Consider the following 16674-nt stretch of genomic DNA (forward strand, 5'->3'; position numbering starts at 1 on the left):
TCCACATTGATTACATTCATAAGGTTTCTCTCCAGTGTGGATTCTCTCATGTCTTATAAAATGGCACTTCCATGAAAAAGTCTTTCCACACTGATTGCATTTATAAGGTTTTTCTCCAGTGTGGATCCCCTGATGTTGAAGAAGATCATCCTTCCATTTAAAAGTCTTTCCACATCGATAACATTCGTAACATTTCTCTGCAGTGTGCCTTTTCTGATGTGCAATAAGACACTTTCTCTTTGCATCTTGTTTACAATTATAATATTTCTCTGTAGTGTGGATACTCTCAGGTGCTGTACTGACTTCTCTCCAATCAAAATGACAGGGACCATCACTCATGAATCTTTGCTTGTGAGTTTCTTCCACAGAAAGGCTTAGCTCTGCAGTAATTTTCTTTATTTCAAGAGTGATTTCTCCTTATGAAAAAAAAGTCAACAATAAAACAAATACAGACACTGCACACACACACACACACACACACACACACACGAGCACACATTTTTATCGTCTTTGCTCCATAGGAACAACAAAAACTCATTTACTTCTTATTTCCCCAGGGAATGAGAAACATCTTGAAAAGACAGAAAAAAATCACTTTAAAATGTCCTTAGCTCACATCCCAATGATAATTTAATTTCCACAGAGTTTCATGCATGAATTTACATTGGATCCTCACAACAAACCTGTGATACAGGGAGGGCCATCATTGTCTTCACATTCATGAGCTCAGATTGCAGAGTAACAGGACACAGATCCTAGAAGCTAACACTACAATCCAAACCCTATGGATGAGCCTACTCTGTCCAGAGAACTTGACAAATTATCTCCACTTTCAATCCTCTCTCCATAGCTACAATGGCATTTGGTGTCTATATAGTAAATAATCAAATTATTTTGTGCTCTAGCCTACCTTCAAGCATAATGTAATTTCCCTGGGGATCCCTTCCAATCTTTGGTTCTCTGTTGTATTATCTCAGGTTTCATGCAGAATACCAACACTTTTCTTTCTTACTTTTTTTGTATTTAACTGAGGCCTAAGGGATTTTGTTGTGAACCATTACTTAATTCCTTTTAAAAAATTATCTTTAAATGCCTCTGCTCACTAAAATAAAGTAGAAAGAATTCTATGAAACCCAATTTTAAAAAAATACATGGATTACCCATATCTGAAAACATGTGTCTGATACATGAATTTGAGTTTATCATCCTTTTGTCCAGAAGTAGCCAGCATGCTTCCTTATTAGTCCTCTTGCAGCCTTCCCCTTTCGAGATTCAGAAACTCCTTGAAGGATTGAGAAAATAGTCCAAGGGATCTGACCTAAAAATTTGTCAGGGCACCTTAAGCAATAAATAATTGTCCAATTGGGTTACAAAGATATTTATCTTCTGGGACAAGAAGTATGTCCATGTTTCAACCTTAACAGCTGTCTTTTTGCAGTGATTCCAAACTATCATGATCAGGAATACACAGCTTTTGGGGACTGTGCAGTAAGCTCCTCAAACTCTGACTCCTTCTGACCAAGTGCAACGTACTCTTTCAGTTTCTCAATGTGATGTCAAATTGCTTCAAAGCTTCCAGGAAGGTCGGACATTTGTGTGTAAACGGTCACAGGCACGCAAAGACCCTTGGTGTCTGTCTATCACTGCACTGGAGTCATCCTCTCATTCTTGGTCTACCTTGTAATCACATCTTATTAAACCTGAAATCACTGAAACAAGATCTTACTTGGTTTTACATTCTTGCAGCAGTGAGGGCAGGCTATTGGAAAATCATGAAGCTATTATGGACCACCACAACCCTGCTACAAAAACACACCTTAACATGCCCCTCATTGAAATGCTGAGTTTTTTTTTTTTTCTAATTTGAACTTCTCTGTTCATGTTACTCTTCTTCTATCTGGAAGCTTCTTCTTTTTTTTTTTTTTTTTAAAGCAATCAGGTTTAAGTAACTTGCTCAAGGTTACACGGCCAGTTATTTCTGGGTGTGGTGCTGAGTATCTGAGCCTGGGATTTGATCCAGGTCATCCCAACACTGGAGCCGGTGCTCTTACTCGCTGAGCCACCTGGCAACCCCTAAGCAATTGGGGTTAAGTAACTTGCTCAAGCTTACACGGCCAGGTGTTTCTGGGTGGGTGCTAAGTGTCTGAGCCCGGGATTCGATCTCCAGGTCTTCTCAACACTGGAGCCGGTGCTCTTACTCGCTGTGCTACCTGGCCGCCCCTTATCTGGCAGCTTCTTAAAAGAACTGGTTGGCAATGTGGGTTAGCCATTCAGTAGAGTTTCAGTGAATATGTAGCCTCCTTACCAGTGGTAGAAATAACAACATCATGTCTGAAGAAATTCTATCCTTTTAAAGGTTGTTTTGTATTCTGAAATGTTAAGGGAATTTGAAGCTCTTCCCTTCCATTAATAGGCTCATGTGACCTGCTCTGAACTCTGGGCCAGCCCACAGCTGAGTCACACAGAGCCCATGGTGGGAGGAGACTGCTGAATGGGTGAGCAGGAAAAGAGAGTGAGGCAGAGCTGGGAGAGAGCTGAGACAGGGTGAGTGAAAGAAGGAGGAATTTTGCCTATGACCGATTGCTTGTGGGGAGGCCTAACAAAGGGGAGGCTTGAGGATGATGGCGCTTCCTGGATTGGTGATGTGTATAAAATTCTTTGTAGACATTGGCTACAATTGGCTTTCTGGCATCTGGATAAATATTTTGCATTTGCCTTTGAGGAAGACAGTTATTTATATTTTGGGAATCTACCCTGGAAATACACATGCATATTGATAGTGGCTGCTATGGGTATGGTATTGGCGATATATCTGATGTCATGAACAGGATTGCAAGATATAAAACCTCTACTTGGAGACAAGGCTCTAGGGAAGAAAATTAGTGTCCTGCGATGGGATGATTTACTTTATTCCTCCCTGGTAAGACAATTCCCATAGAATTTGACATGCATAAGAGGCCAGCATAATTAAATTGGAATGGTACATTCAAAACAGATCTAAAACAGGTAAAAGTGGAGTTTGTGCTTTATATGAGTCTATAGCAAACACAGATACTGAGGGAAATTATATATCCCCTGAACCAAAGCAATAGTTGGTATGTTCCTTGGTACAGAAAATATTTGGGCCATAAAAGACATTGGAAAGCAGTAGCCCATGTAATAGGCGGACTTTGGAAGGTACTGGGATAGGTGGAAGTAGTCGATATGCTGAACTTACAGCAGGACATCAAGCCATGAAAACAGAACAAGGAGAACAGTATCATATATTCACTAATTCATGGGCAGTAGCTAATGGGTTAGCTACATGGATACCCAAGTGGAAAAATCAAAATTGGGAAATTCATGGCAAACACGTCTGGGGCAAAGAATGATGGGAAGATAAATGGGACATGTTTTTGGTTATTAACTTCTCAATTTTTCATATAGATGCTCACATAGACCTCACACCGCCAGAATGTGAGTATAATGCACATGCTGATCAACTAGCAAAGACTGCCACTCAACATATTGTCCGTACTCTGACAGCAACTGATGATCGGGTACAAGCAAAATGTGATCATCAAATGGCTGGTCATTTAGGGGTCCAGGCCACACACTGGTGGGCACAAGATCATGGTACTAGTGTCTCACATTCATTATTAAGACTGGTAACAATTTCATATATGTCAACTGGAAAAGGAACAAACTGTTCTTCAGGTAGTAACTGGAGAGATAATAAGGGGGAAAGTCCTAGCCCAAATTTGGCAGATAGATTATATTGGTCCCCTACTCTAAGACAAATTTTTATGTACTTTTGTTGACACCTCTTCAGATGTACTAGTAGCTTGTCCTTATAAGAATGTGACCAGGAAAAGCATCTGTAAAACTCTAGATATCATAACTCTGTATTACAGAAGCCAATGCAGACTCAAAGTGACAATGCATCACATTTCAAAGGTTATGAAATGGGCAGCCAGGTAGCACAATGAATAGCACACCGGCCCTGGAGTCAGGAGACCTGAGTTCAAATATGACCTCAGACACTAGCTGTGTGACCTTGGGCAAATCACTCAACCCCAATCCACCCCCACCCCCCAAAAAAAAAATCAAGCCCAAAACAAAACAAAGAAAGGTCATGAAATGAAGAGATATTGTATATTGAACAATAAAGGGTGGTTATATCACATTCCATATTATCCACAAGCATATGGGTTAACTGAAAGAATGAATGGATTACTGAAAGAACAGTTAAGGCAGTTAAGTTCTAATAATTCATATCAACATTGGAAAGATAATTTGTTCACTGCATTACATAATTTGAATAATAGACCACTGGGAGAAAGTACATCTCCAGCCAGAATGACCCCAAACTTGCAAATTAGAAAACAGCAGACACATAAGATCCCAAATACTGAGTAATGGGCTAAGAGGCATGATGTCCCAGCACTGTATCCACGAACACCTAGTTCAGCAGGATATGATTTACATTGTTTAGAAGACTTTTGGTTGGATAGAAAAGAAATCAGGAACATCTCTACTAGAATATTTATGAGAATCCCTAGAAATCATTTTGGATGAATATCACCCGAATTAGGATGAGCAGGTTGAGGAATACAGGCATTGGCTGGAGTAAGAGATTCTAATTATCAAGGAGAAATCATTGTGCTATTCCAAAATTTAGGTGAAGGGCCCATACAGCTTTGTAAAACTGATATAACAGTTCAAGTGATCATTGTTCCTAGTGAAATAATACCCCTTGTGAAGACTGACCCTCCTTTTGAAATAACTATCAGAGGAACTGAAGGGTTTTGTTCTACTGACAGAATAAAATTGGGAGTTAACTATGGGTAAAGCAGAAGCCAGGCAATGTGACAAAGGCTGTGGAGATATTGCACATGGGAAAGATAATATTGTAACTCTTGTTTATTCAGGATAAGATGATTACCAAATTGTACCCTTAATTCATATATTCTGCTGTAAATGAGGCTAAGATGGTGGGTTCATGGACTCCAGAAGCATGGCTGATGCTATATTTACCCTATTCTTTTCAACTTTTGTCTGTTATACTTGTTTGTTAGCTTTGCTAGATTACTCCCCTGTAGAAGACAGACTACTTAAGCTGGATGTCACCCTCTTTCTAGAACTGTGATTTGTCACTCCTGTACCTGACGTGCAAGCTCTGGACACCAGTTCAAGAACTGACCCCTCCAATGGGACCTCTCCAGGCAGGAATAGCTCTACATCCAATCTCAACAGGAAGTATCTATGGAAGAAGAGACCTTCCCCCCCATACCTCAAGATTTTGGGCTCCTTTTATTCGAGGAGTGGAATGATGGGGAGCTTGTGCTCAATCCCCCAACCTAAGATATTGGGGTTTTTTTTGTGTTTATTTTTGTGTTTTATATTGTTGTGAAGTTATGCTGATACCAGTTACCCCTAAGGTCCCCTTGGCCTATGTAATGGACATGAAAGATCTTGGGGCCAAATGTTACGTTAAGAAAATTTGAAAATCTTCCCCGCCCTTTAAGCCCATGTGACCTGCTCTGAACTCTGGCTCAGCCCATAGCTGAATCACATGGAGCCCTTGGTGGGAGGAGCTTGCCAAATGGGGAGAAAAGGAGAGGAGAGGGTGAGGCAGAGCAGCTGGTGTGACTGAGAGAGGGAGGAATTTTGCCTAGGGGAGCTTGTTTGTGGGGAGGCCTAAGGGAGGGAAGGCTTTGGGATCTTGGTGCTTCCTGGATTGGTGATGAGTATAGACTTCTTTGTTACTTTGGTGGAACTGATTTTCTGGTGTCTGAACAAACATTTTGGTTTTGCATGTGAGAGTCTACCCTGGAAATACTCATGAATGTTTATAGCGGATGCTATGGGCATCCCATTGGGGAAATGCTGAGGTTGTTTTCTAATCTGAACTTCTCCTCTGTTCACGTTACTCTTCTTCTCTCTGGCAGCTAAAAGGACTTGGTTGGCAATTTGGGTTAGTCACTCAGTAAAGTTTCAGTGAGTGTGCAGCCTCTTTACCGGTGGCAGAAATAACAAGGTCATTTCTGAAGAAATCCTACCCTTCCAAAGGTTGTTTTGTATATAAACACTAATTTAAAGACAACCCCAACAACAAAGCAGCATTTGCAATTGACCTTCAAGAACATTTGTCCTTTAATGTGGTACTTGCCAAGAGCCAATAGAAATGGAAATCTTAATAACTGTAACCAGCAATTCATGGTGACTGGTTGGAGTTAAAAAAGCTAATTTTCATCAACTGGAGACTTGTCAAATTCACCTTCCATTTTCCACCTCATCCATGAGCAAGCATTTTCAATATATTCAGTTACAAAATCAGAATACAGCTGGTGGTACAGGGGACAGAATGCTGGGCCTTGAATCAGGAAGACCTGAGTTCCAATCCCATCTCAGAAACTTTCTAGTCCTGTGACCCTAGGGAAGTCACAAGACCTCTGTTTGCCTCAGTTTTTTCTTTTAATCAGCAAAATTGGCATAATTACAGCACCTAATTGCTAGGGTTCTTATGAGGATAAAAGGAGACAGTGTTTCTACACAGCATGACACATAACAGCTGCCATATAAATGCTACCTATTGCTTTCATTTGATTTGGACTGTGTCCTCCCCAATTCTGTTCTCCTTCTTAAACCTGTATTATCCTAACTCCTTTTCTTCCCCTATTTTCTTGTTGAACTCAATGTATTTCCATTCCAAAGCACTCATTTTCCTTGTATCAGCATTTGTTTGTAAGCTAGATCCTGAGCTCTGTGACAGCAGGGACTGTTTTTTGTCTTCCTCTGTACCCTCATGGCTTAGCACAGTGCCTACAACAGAAGGCACTTAATCAGTGTTTACTGATTCCCTGCCTGGGCCCAGGGCTGACAGCAGACCCAGCCTCTACCTCTACCTCTCCTCCCTGCATTCTGGTCTGTCCCCTAGTTGTTGAATGCATGGTCAGGACTCAGCCCTGTCTCTGTCCCTTTCTTGTATTCAGTCATCTCTAAGTAGTTACTTTGGTCAGATTCTAATCTTGATGGAAATGGACCAAAACCAATATTGAAGATGACAGAGGCTTCTTTCTAGGCTCCTGCAGGGTCTCCTGCTATAGCACACCTGTGGGTCTCTAACTCCCAGCTCTCTAAACTGATGTGGTGGTCACCTACATAAACCTGGTCAATGATTTTCCAAGAATAGGGATAGAGATTAGCCACAAAGATTAGGAAAGGGACTTGGGTTGAGGATTTATGCAAAGTTTAGCCTTGGAAGACTCCAGATAAGGCAACAGCCTTTCTTCTCCTTGTGTGTTAGCTGGTTGCCAGATCCACTAACCTGAAAGCAGGTTGCCAGATCCACTACCAATTTAGGCTACATAATCTCAGCTGGACCCTCACTGGGGCAAGGCAATCCTTTGTGATCTCCTTAACTCCCTGTGCCAATCACCATAGCAGTTCTTCCTAATCTTTTCACTCATTCCCAACCCTCCATTATGATTCTACCCCTCTCCCAAATACTGAAAAATACAAGACACTTGTCCAAGGCTATCTTATCCTCCTCAGTTCACATAAATCAGATGTCTTCTTCTCCTTTTTGACCCCCATATCACAAGGAAAGTTTATTCTTCTGCTTCATAAAGAAAATCCCCTTACATGTGGAAATGATCTCACTCTACCCCCTCATCTCCCTCCAAATATTTCTCCTCTAGAATCTCCCTTTTTTTTTCAGCAATCGGGGTTAAGTAACTTGCTCAAGGTTACATAGCCAGTTATTTCTGGGTGTGGTGCTAAGTATCTGAGCCCGGATTTGATCCCCAGGTCATCCCGACACTGGAGCCGGTGCTCTTACTCGCTGAGCCACCTGGCCGCCCCTGAATCTCCCTTTTTTTTTTTTCACCAATTGTAACTCTCTCTTACACTAGTGACCTTTTCCTTATTACCACAAATAAAATAACTTCTCTCTAATCCTTAAAACACTCTCATGTGATCCATGAGATGGACTCCAATGTCCTTCCTCCATTTTATGGTTAAACAGCTAGAGATGACCATTTCCATTTGGTGTCTCCAATTCCATTCCCTGGATTTCTTGGAACACTCTTTTCTTTTTTTCTACCCTGCCACACAGTGCAAGATATGGTCACCATTAGACACCAATAGGTACATCTATGTAACATTCATCTAGACATATTTCCACTTATCAGTTCTTTCTCACTATATGGATAGCATCTTTCTTCATTTGACCTTTATAGTTAATTTGGGTATTTATAAGAGTCAAAAGAAAAAAAAAAGAAATTCTCTGCATTCTACCTCCCAATTTTGTTGTTCAAGTGAAACACATCTTTCAAAAATTACCAACAATCTCCAAACTGCTAAAATTCAATGGCCATTTCTTGATCCTAATCTTTCTTGACTTCCCTCCATGCCTTGACTGTCAGTCTCCCCCTTTTCTTGATACTCCCCTCTCTAGATTTTATTGACATCACTCTCTCCTGGCTCGACTTCTCCCATATACAAAAGGAAACTCATTCTCTTTCCTCCAACTCTCCCATCTTTTCCCATTCCTAATGCTATCCAAGGCACCCTCCCAACAGTCCAGGCTCAGAAATGCAATGCCATGCCCTCCTCATCAGCTCTCACAGTCACACTACTGGATCCCATGTTTAATCTGGTGCAAAGTCCTGTTGATCCCACCTTTGTGACATCATTCCACAGACCCCTTTCTATCTCAATATGTTCACTTTCTTGGCTCAGACCCATTACCCCACACCTGACACAGTGTCAGAGTCTGCTGGCTAGTCCAGCTGCCTCATTTCTCCCCTCAGTCCAGTCAACCCTCCATCCAGTTTTCAAGTTTACCTTCCTTGGGTTCTCATCTGACCACGTACTCCAGCCTTCAGTGCCTCCACAGCAAAAGAATGAAATATAAAACCCTGTCTAGGGCTGTGAAAGCACTTCATTACTTACCCCTCACCTACTCTTCCAGTCTTCTTTCCCCCTTCAGCCCTCCACTATATATGTTATAATTCATTTGTTTGGAGACAAATGGTTTTTTTTTTCTGTTCAGGGGATAGGACCTTTGTAATGGTAACGGTAATTTGAAGATCTTCCCTGCTTTGAAAATATACTCTTCCCCCTAATAGGCTGAATGTAATCACATGGAGACTGTAGCAGGAGGAGTTTGCCGAAGGGTAGAGATGAGTCCATAGGAAGCTGGGAGTCAGAGCTATTTAGATGGTGGGAGAGGAAGGATGCTGAGGCAAGGAGTGAGTCAGGCTCATGTGTAAAATATTGGTCTTGCATTGGTTTGTGGGAAGGCTAAAGGATGCCGTGGCTCTCTGTGCTGTTGTGGCTTATTCACTTCTTTGCTACTAGGATGGAATTGGCTTCCTGCTTTTGGAATTTGGTTTTCTAGTGTCTGAATAAATGTTTTGCTTCTGTCTTTTATATGGAGAATTTATTTTATTTTGCAATTGAGCACCATGTGGGAATATTTATAGTCCCAGTGGGCACTGTAAATATTGCATTTATGCTACATTTGGTGATGAGGATGGGATCGGGAAATATCAGACCTCTAGTTGGAGGCAGAAGGGATTTAGAAGAAATGGCCATCCCAGGATGGGAGGACTTACCTTACACCTCCCTAGCAAGGGAGTGGTCCAAAAGTACAGGGCTCTGTGAAAACTGGGAAAAGAGGCTACAGCAGGGAGAACCTAGAGATTTAGAAACATGTTTGCAAAGAACACCAATAAAACCTGGGAGAGAGCTGGAGGCTGTGAGTAGAAGGGGCTGGGTTTTACTAACAGGCTACTGTACTATGTGTAGCAGCAGAGACAAGCTGTTACGAGAGTTGGCTATGTGCCAGTATTTGAACCATCCTTTAGAAGAGCAGCCAGGAGGATCTCAGGTGGTAGAAGAGAGGGCTCTTGTGAATTTGGTTCAGAAAAAGAGAAAAGTAACAGGAGGAAAGTTGATGTAGCTTTGGTAGAGGCTAAGCCTAGTTGCTATGACAGTGCCTCTTAGGAGGCTGCATTGGTAGCAAATGATGCAATAAGTGATACAATGTTTCATGACCTGGCTTTGACAAGGACAGAAGCTCGCCCCACACTGAGAAGACGGCAGGAGAATCAGGGAGGCCAAGTGTCAGCAAGATAACTGAGGATTTCACTCAACGGGAGATTACTGATATATTGAGCAGATTTACCAAAGGATGGGAGAATCCTTACTGTCTTGGACAGGGAGAATCTCTGATGAAGGAGCCAGAGGAGTATCGATAGTGTGAAGTGCTTGAAATTTATAGGGATCTGTCAGAATTTGGTCAGCTAGTTTTTAGAGATTTTCATATAGCAGGAGGTAACAAAACAGCCAATCTGTTAGCTTTAGCTGCCAACAGATGCAACAGAATGTTTTCTGCTGATTCTACATGGCCTAGTGAAGAGAGACCCTGGTATTCACTTAGAGACTATGAGAAAGTTGAGAGAAGTAATGAAAACTGCTATCCTGGTTGGAGATGCAGATATACATTGAAGTTCCTCATAGAAATATGGTGAAGACAGCTCCTCCTGCTTATAAGCACCTACTTCTGACTCTACTCATTGGTGAAACAGGGCACCCTCTTTTGGAGGTGCTGGATAAGATCTCACAGCTAAGTGACTTAGGGGAATGGGAAAAAGAGAAATTTCCTCGACAAAAAAGAATAAATGGCCAGGGGGATTTGAAGTCAGAATAGATTGACAAAGAAAGAACTGTTTACTGCTCTATTGAGAGCAGGGGTAGATTTAGGAAAAATTGATGGCATTTCAACTCATGAACTATACAAAATGCATCAAGAAAATGGGCTTGATGTTAGATGGAATAGAAAAGTGAGAACTGCCCCTGCAGATCTTCCTGAACCATTGTATCCAAGTTTGTCACACCTTCAGGGAGACTCAGATAAAAGAAAGTGCTGAGACAGGCAGAGGTGGCTGGTGTGCTGAACTTGTGGCAGTGTATCAAGCCACTGGAGCAGAACAAGGGGAACAGTGTCATATATTCTACTTTGGACGAGGCTATGATAATGAGTTCATGGACTCCAGAAGCATGGTTGACCCTATATTTGTCTCTTTTTGGCTTTTTGTCTATTAAACTTGTTTGCAAGATTTGTTTCCTGCATGCTTAGTACCCTCCACCTGCAGATGCCTGATCGCTTAAGCTGGATGGCACCCCTTGTCCATAATGTGCCACCCCTGGACCTGGTGTTGACTGAGCTCTGGACACCAGCTAAAGAACTGACCTCTTGAATGGGACCTCTTAGGGCAGGGACAGCTTTACATTCAATTTTAGCTGGAAATAGCTTTGGAGAAGAAATCATTGCCCCCTTATCCCAAGATTTTGAGACCCATTAGTTCAAGGGGGGAAAGATGGAGGTGCTTGTGCCCAAGTCCCCACCCTAAGATATTGTTTTATGAGCTTATTTTCTATCATCCCTGCTATATTGTTTCAAAGTTCTGTTGACACCAGTTATATCTAAACTCATTAATCATTACATGTAATCTCATTACATATAATGATATGTAATGCTAATGTATTTTTGCTATGTAAGGGACATGAAAGATCTTGAGGTCAAATGTAATGGTAATGGAAATTAGAAAATCTTCCTTGCCCCTTAATAAGCCTAGGGGAATTTGAAGACCTTCCCTGCTTTGGAAATATTCTCTGTCCCCTAATAGGATGAATGTAGGTCACATGGAGGTATAGGAGGAGTTTGTTGAAGGGTGGAGCAGAGTCCACAGGAAGCTGGGAGTCAGAGCCAGATAGATGGTGGGACAGAAATGATGCTGAGGCAAGGAGTCAGTTAGGCTCATGCTCATGAGCAAAATATTAGTCTCGAATTGGTTTGTGGGAAGGCTAAAGGAAGCTGTGGCTCTCTGTGCTGTTGTGGCTTATTCACTTCTTTGCTACTAGGATGGAATTGGCTTCCTGGTTTTGGGACTTGGTTTTCTGGTGTCTGAATAAATGTTTTGTTTCTGTCTTCTTTATGGAAAGTTTGTTATATTTTGTGATCAAGGACCATGTGGGGATATTTACAGTTACTGTGGATGCAGTAAATGTTGCATTGGTGCTACAACCTTCAACTTCCTGACTCAGTGGCCCTTCCTTGCCATCCCTGTTGCCTCCCATTACCATTATATCCGGTCCCAAGATCTGTCATGTCCCTTACATAGGTCAATGGAACTTTAGGGGTAATTGCTGTTGACAGAACTTTACAACAACATAAAAAGGATAATAGAAAATAAGCACATAAAACAATATTGTTGGGTGGGGCTTGAGCACAAGCACCCTATCAATGCCCCCTTGAATGAATGGGGCCCAAAATCTTGAGGTGAGGGACAAAGGTCTCTTCTTCCATTGCTACTTCCTGCTGAAAGTGGACATAGAGCTGTCCCTGCCCAAAGAGGTCCCATTCGAGAGGTCAGTTCTTTAGGTGGCATTTGGAGATTGGTCATTGCTAGGTCCAGGTGTGACACATCACAGTCATAGACAGCAGGTGACATCCAGCTAAAGCGATCAAGCATTTGCAGGTGGGCAATACTAAGCCCGCAGGAAACAAATCTAGTAAAGAAGTATAATGGACAAAAAGCCAAAAAGAAATGAGACAATAACCGGAAGCAGGGTAGATATAGGGTCAGTCATATTTCTGGAGTCCATGAACTTACTATCATAGCCTCATTCGCAGTAGAACATATGACTTAAGGGTACAATTTGGAAATCATCTTCTCCAGAATAAATAACAGTTACAGTATTATCTGTCTCATGTGCTATAATTTCTGCAGCTTTTGAAACATAGTCTGGCTTCTGCTTTACCCATATATTAGCTCTCAATTTTATTCCATCAGCAGAAAAAAACCCTTCAGTTCTTCTAATAGTTATTTCAGAAGGAGGGTCAGTTTTCACAAGGGGTATTGTTTCAAAAGGAATAATGATCAGTTGAACTAGTCTATCAATTTTACAAAACTTTATGGGCTCTTCAATCTGGAATTATGCCCAAAGGGCTACAAATCTTTCATACCCTTTGATCCAGCAATACCACTCCTAGGGTTATATCCCAAAGAGATCATAGAAATGAGAGAAAGACCCATATGTACAAAAATGTTTATAGCAACTCTTTTTGTGGTGGCAAAGAATTGGAAATTAAGGGGGTGCCCATCAATTGGGGAATGGCTGAACAAGTTGTGGTATAAGCATGTAATGGAATACTATTGTGCTATAAGAAACGAGGAGCAGATGGTCTTCATATTTACCTGGAGAGGCTTAAAAGACCTGATGCTGAGTGAGAAGAGTAGAACCAGGAGAAATTTGTACACAATTACAGACACAATGTATGTGTGATGACCAACTTTCATAGACTGGACTCTTCTCAGCAATGTAGTGATATAAGTCAATCCCAAAAGACTCATGATGGAGAGAAATATGTGCATCCAGAGAAAGAACTAGAAAGAACTAAGTTTATATCCAGGTGGAAGCAAAATACCTGATCTTTTTCCTTCTCTTATTTGGTTTTATGTCCTCTTTACCATTTTTCATTCCAGCTGGTATAATCCGTCCTTATAACCTGACTAATGTATAATGTGAAAGTATTTACAGATCCTATACTTGACTATAAGCCGCCATGGAGGGAGGGAGGGTAGGGAGGGGGACAAAATGTGAAACTCAAGGAATTGTGGAATTGAATCCTGTAAGCTAAAAGGAAACAAATAAATTAATTTAAAAAAATTAAAAAAAAAACTTTATGGGCTCCACCCAAATTTTGGAATAGCATAATAATTTCTCCTTGATAATTAGAATTTGTTACTCCAGCCAATACATGTATTGCTTGAGCTACTAAACCTGATTTAGGTAATATCTGTTGAAAGTGATTTTTAAGGATTTTCAGACATATTCTAGTGAAGATTTTTCTTATTTCCTTTGTATCCAACCAAACGTCCTCTAAACAATGTAAGTCATAATCTGCTGAACCAGGTGTTCCTGGATACAGTGCTGGGACATCTTGCCTTACAGTCCAATACTCAATATTTGAGATCTTACATGTATGTTGCTTTCTAGTTTGGAGATCTGGGGTTATCATTCTAGCTAGAGGTGTACTTCCTCCCTATTGTCTATTATTCAAATTATGTAAAGGAATAAACAATTTATCCTTCCAAAGTAGATATGAATTAGTAGAACTTAATTTCCTTAACTGCTCTTTCAATAATCCATTATTTCAATTAACCTAGATGCTTGTGGATAATATTGAACATGATATATCCATTCTATGTTGTTTAATGTTCATCTCTTTATTTTATTATCTTTGAAATATGACCCATTGTCACTTTTAATCTGCATTGGGGTTCCATAATATTGATGCATAATATCTAGAGTTTTACAGGTGTTTTTCCGGGTCGCATTCTTGTAAGGATAAGTCACTAGTATACCTGAATAGCTGTCAACACAAGTACATATAAATTTGCATGCTTTATCATGGGATAGGGGCCAATATAATCTATTTGCCAAATCTGAGCTGGGACTTTTCCCCTTGCTATCTCTCCAATTATTAACTGAGGAACTGCTACTTGTTTTAGCAATGAATAAGATACTAGTACCATGATCTTGTGCCCACCAGTGTGTGACCTGGACCCCTCAATGAACAGCCATTTGATGGACCCATTTTGTCGGTGCTGGATCAACAGCTGGTGTCAGGGCAGGGACAATACACTGAGCAGCAATCTTTGCTGGCCAGTCAGCATATGCATTGCACTCGCGTCTGGCAAGGGGCGGGCCACAGCCACTAAGCAAGCACGTGAAAAACTGACATTAGTAACCAGAGACATGTCCCATCTGTCTTCCCACAATCCCTTGCCCTGGACTTGTTTGCCATGAGTTTCCCAATTTTGATTTTTCCACATGAACATCCATGGAGCCCATTGGCTACTGCCCATGAAGCTTTGCATATGTGTCCTCCTTGTTCTGTTTTGACGGCTGGATGTCCTGCTGTTAAGTTCAGCATATTGACTCCTCCCACCTACCCCACTGCCTTCCAAAGTCTGCCTAGCACATGGCTCATAGGCCGCTGCTTTCCAGTGTCCTTTAGGACACAAATATTTAGCCATCCCATGACTAAATCATGCACATTTCTTCTCTTCTTCAGTTAATCCTTCATATCCCTCATTCTATTTTATCAGGATCATACCAGCTGTTACTTTGGTTCAGGAGATGGATCATCTCCCTCAGTCTCTATGTTTGCTATATATTCATGTAGAGCAGAAACTTCTCTTTTGCCTGTTTTAGATCTATTCTGAATATACCATTTCCATTTAATTACACTGGCCTCTTGGGCATGTCCAATCCTGTAGGAAGCTGGGGTCCTCATTACCCAGGTCATAATCAGGATTCCAGGCCTTAACATCACCTCATGGCCCAGAGTCAGTTGTTCAGCTTCTACCAAAGGTCAATATGAAGCTAACAACTGTTTTTCAAGGAGGTTTATTGAACTCCAGATGAAGGAAGTTTCCTGGACCAAAGTCCTAAGGGGACATGTCAGCTTTGTTGTTTTTGCCGTAAACTCGTATTTGCATATTCATCCCGTACAGGCACATTGTAATTCCATTGGGCCACTCTGCATAGGCCATAAATCTAGAGCCAACTGTATAGCAGCCTTGGCTTCTTCTTTATTCTGCTCAAGTCCCCAATCACATTCATACATCTTCCAAGGATCTTTTTCTGAGAGTTTCAAAATCTGTCCCAAATGAAGAATGTAGTGTCTCTAATATCCAAATAATCCTATAAAGTTCTGGGCCCCTTTCTTATTTGTAAGGATAGGAAAATTTTGAATCTTTTGCAGAGCTTAGGGGAGAATCTCTCACAGCCCTGTATTCCACTGTATTCCCAATAATTTAACATTTTAACCTGGCCCTTGAATCTTTGCAGGGTTAATTTCCCACCCTTTGCTTTTCATATGTAAAATTAAAAGCATCAAACTCTTCTCTACTTCTTTTACATTTTTTCCCCCTGTATCATAACATCATCAATGTAGTGGGTAAGCTGTACACCAGGTAGCTTTAATTCATCCAAATGTTCAGCCACAATACTACAACAAATGGTGGGGCTATGCAGATTTCCTTGTGGCAAGTGGATGGAAGTATACTGTCTCCCCCCTGACAAGTGAAAGCAAACTGGCAGTCTACTGGGATGGTAAAGAAAGCATTGGCTAAATCAATAACTGGGTACCAAGTCCCATCATATTTCTGGATCTTTTCTATTAAGGTGACAATATCTGAAACAGTAGCATATAAGGGGGGAGTCACTTTATTCAGTTGTCTGTAATCCACTGTCATTCTCCACGTGCCATTTGACTTTTGTACTGGCCAGACAGCATTATTCCATTATGTGGTTGTAGGGATTAACACTGTTGCCTCAACATATTCCTTTATAATATTGGTAATTTCATCTTGCCCACCTGGCACACAATACTGCTTTAAAGTAATTACTTCAGAAGGCTCAGGTAAAGTGATTGGGTCCATTTTTATTTTTCCCACTAAAACTACATTAATTCCTATCTTCTGTACTGCAAATTGGGATCCCCCCTCAGGTAAATTTAGAGTCATAGTTCTCAATATATCTATTCCAATGATGTATTCAGGAATGGGTACAATAACCACAGTATATTCTTTCTTAGGTAATTGTCCAATT

At 41.0% G+C, this 16674-nt stretch overlaps 1 protein-coding gene across 1 annotated transcript in view; it reads right to left on the reverse strand.

The window, feature by feature from the left end:
• Positions 1–16674, reverse strand: part of LOC138169794 (zinc finger protein 557-like) — a 57386-nt gene that overhangs the window by 25832 nt on the left and 14880 nt on the right. Inside the window, exon 6 of the mRNA XM_069099350.1 lies at positions 6–416. Coding sequence (XP_068955451.1) covers positions 6–416 — 411 coding nt within the window. The remainder of the gene's footprint in view (positions 1–5; positions 417–16674) is intronic.

This window comes from Petaurus breviceps, unplaced genomic scaffold (genome assembly GCF_028583685.1).
Source record: "Petaurus breviceps papuanus isolate PSGF00001 unplaced genomic scaffold, PetGlider_PUasm1.0 378, whole genome shotgun sequence".
Classification (NCBI taxonomy): Eukaryota; Metazoa; Chordata; class Mammalia; order Diprotodontia; family Petauridae; genus Petaurus; species Petaurus breviceps.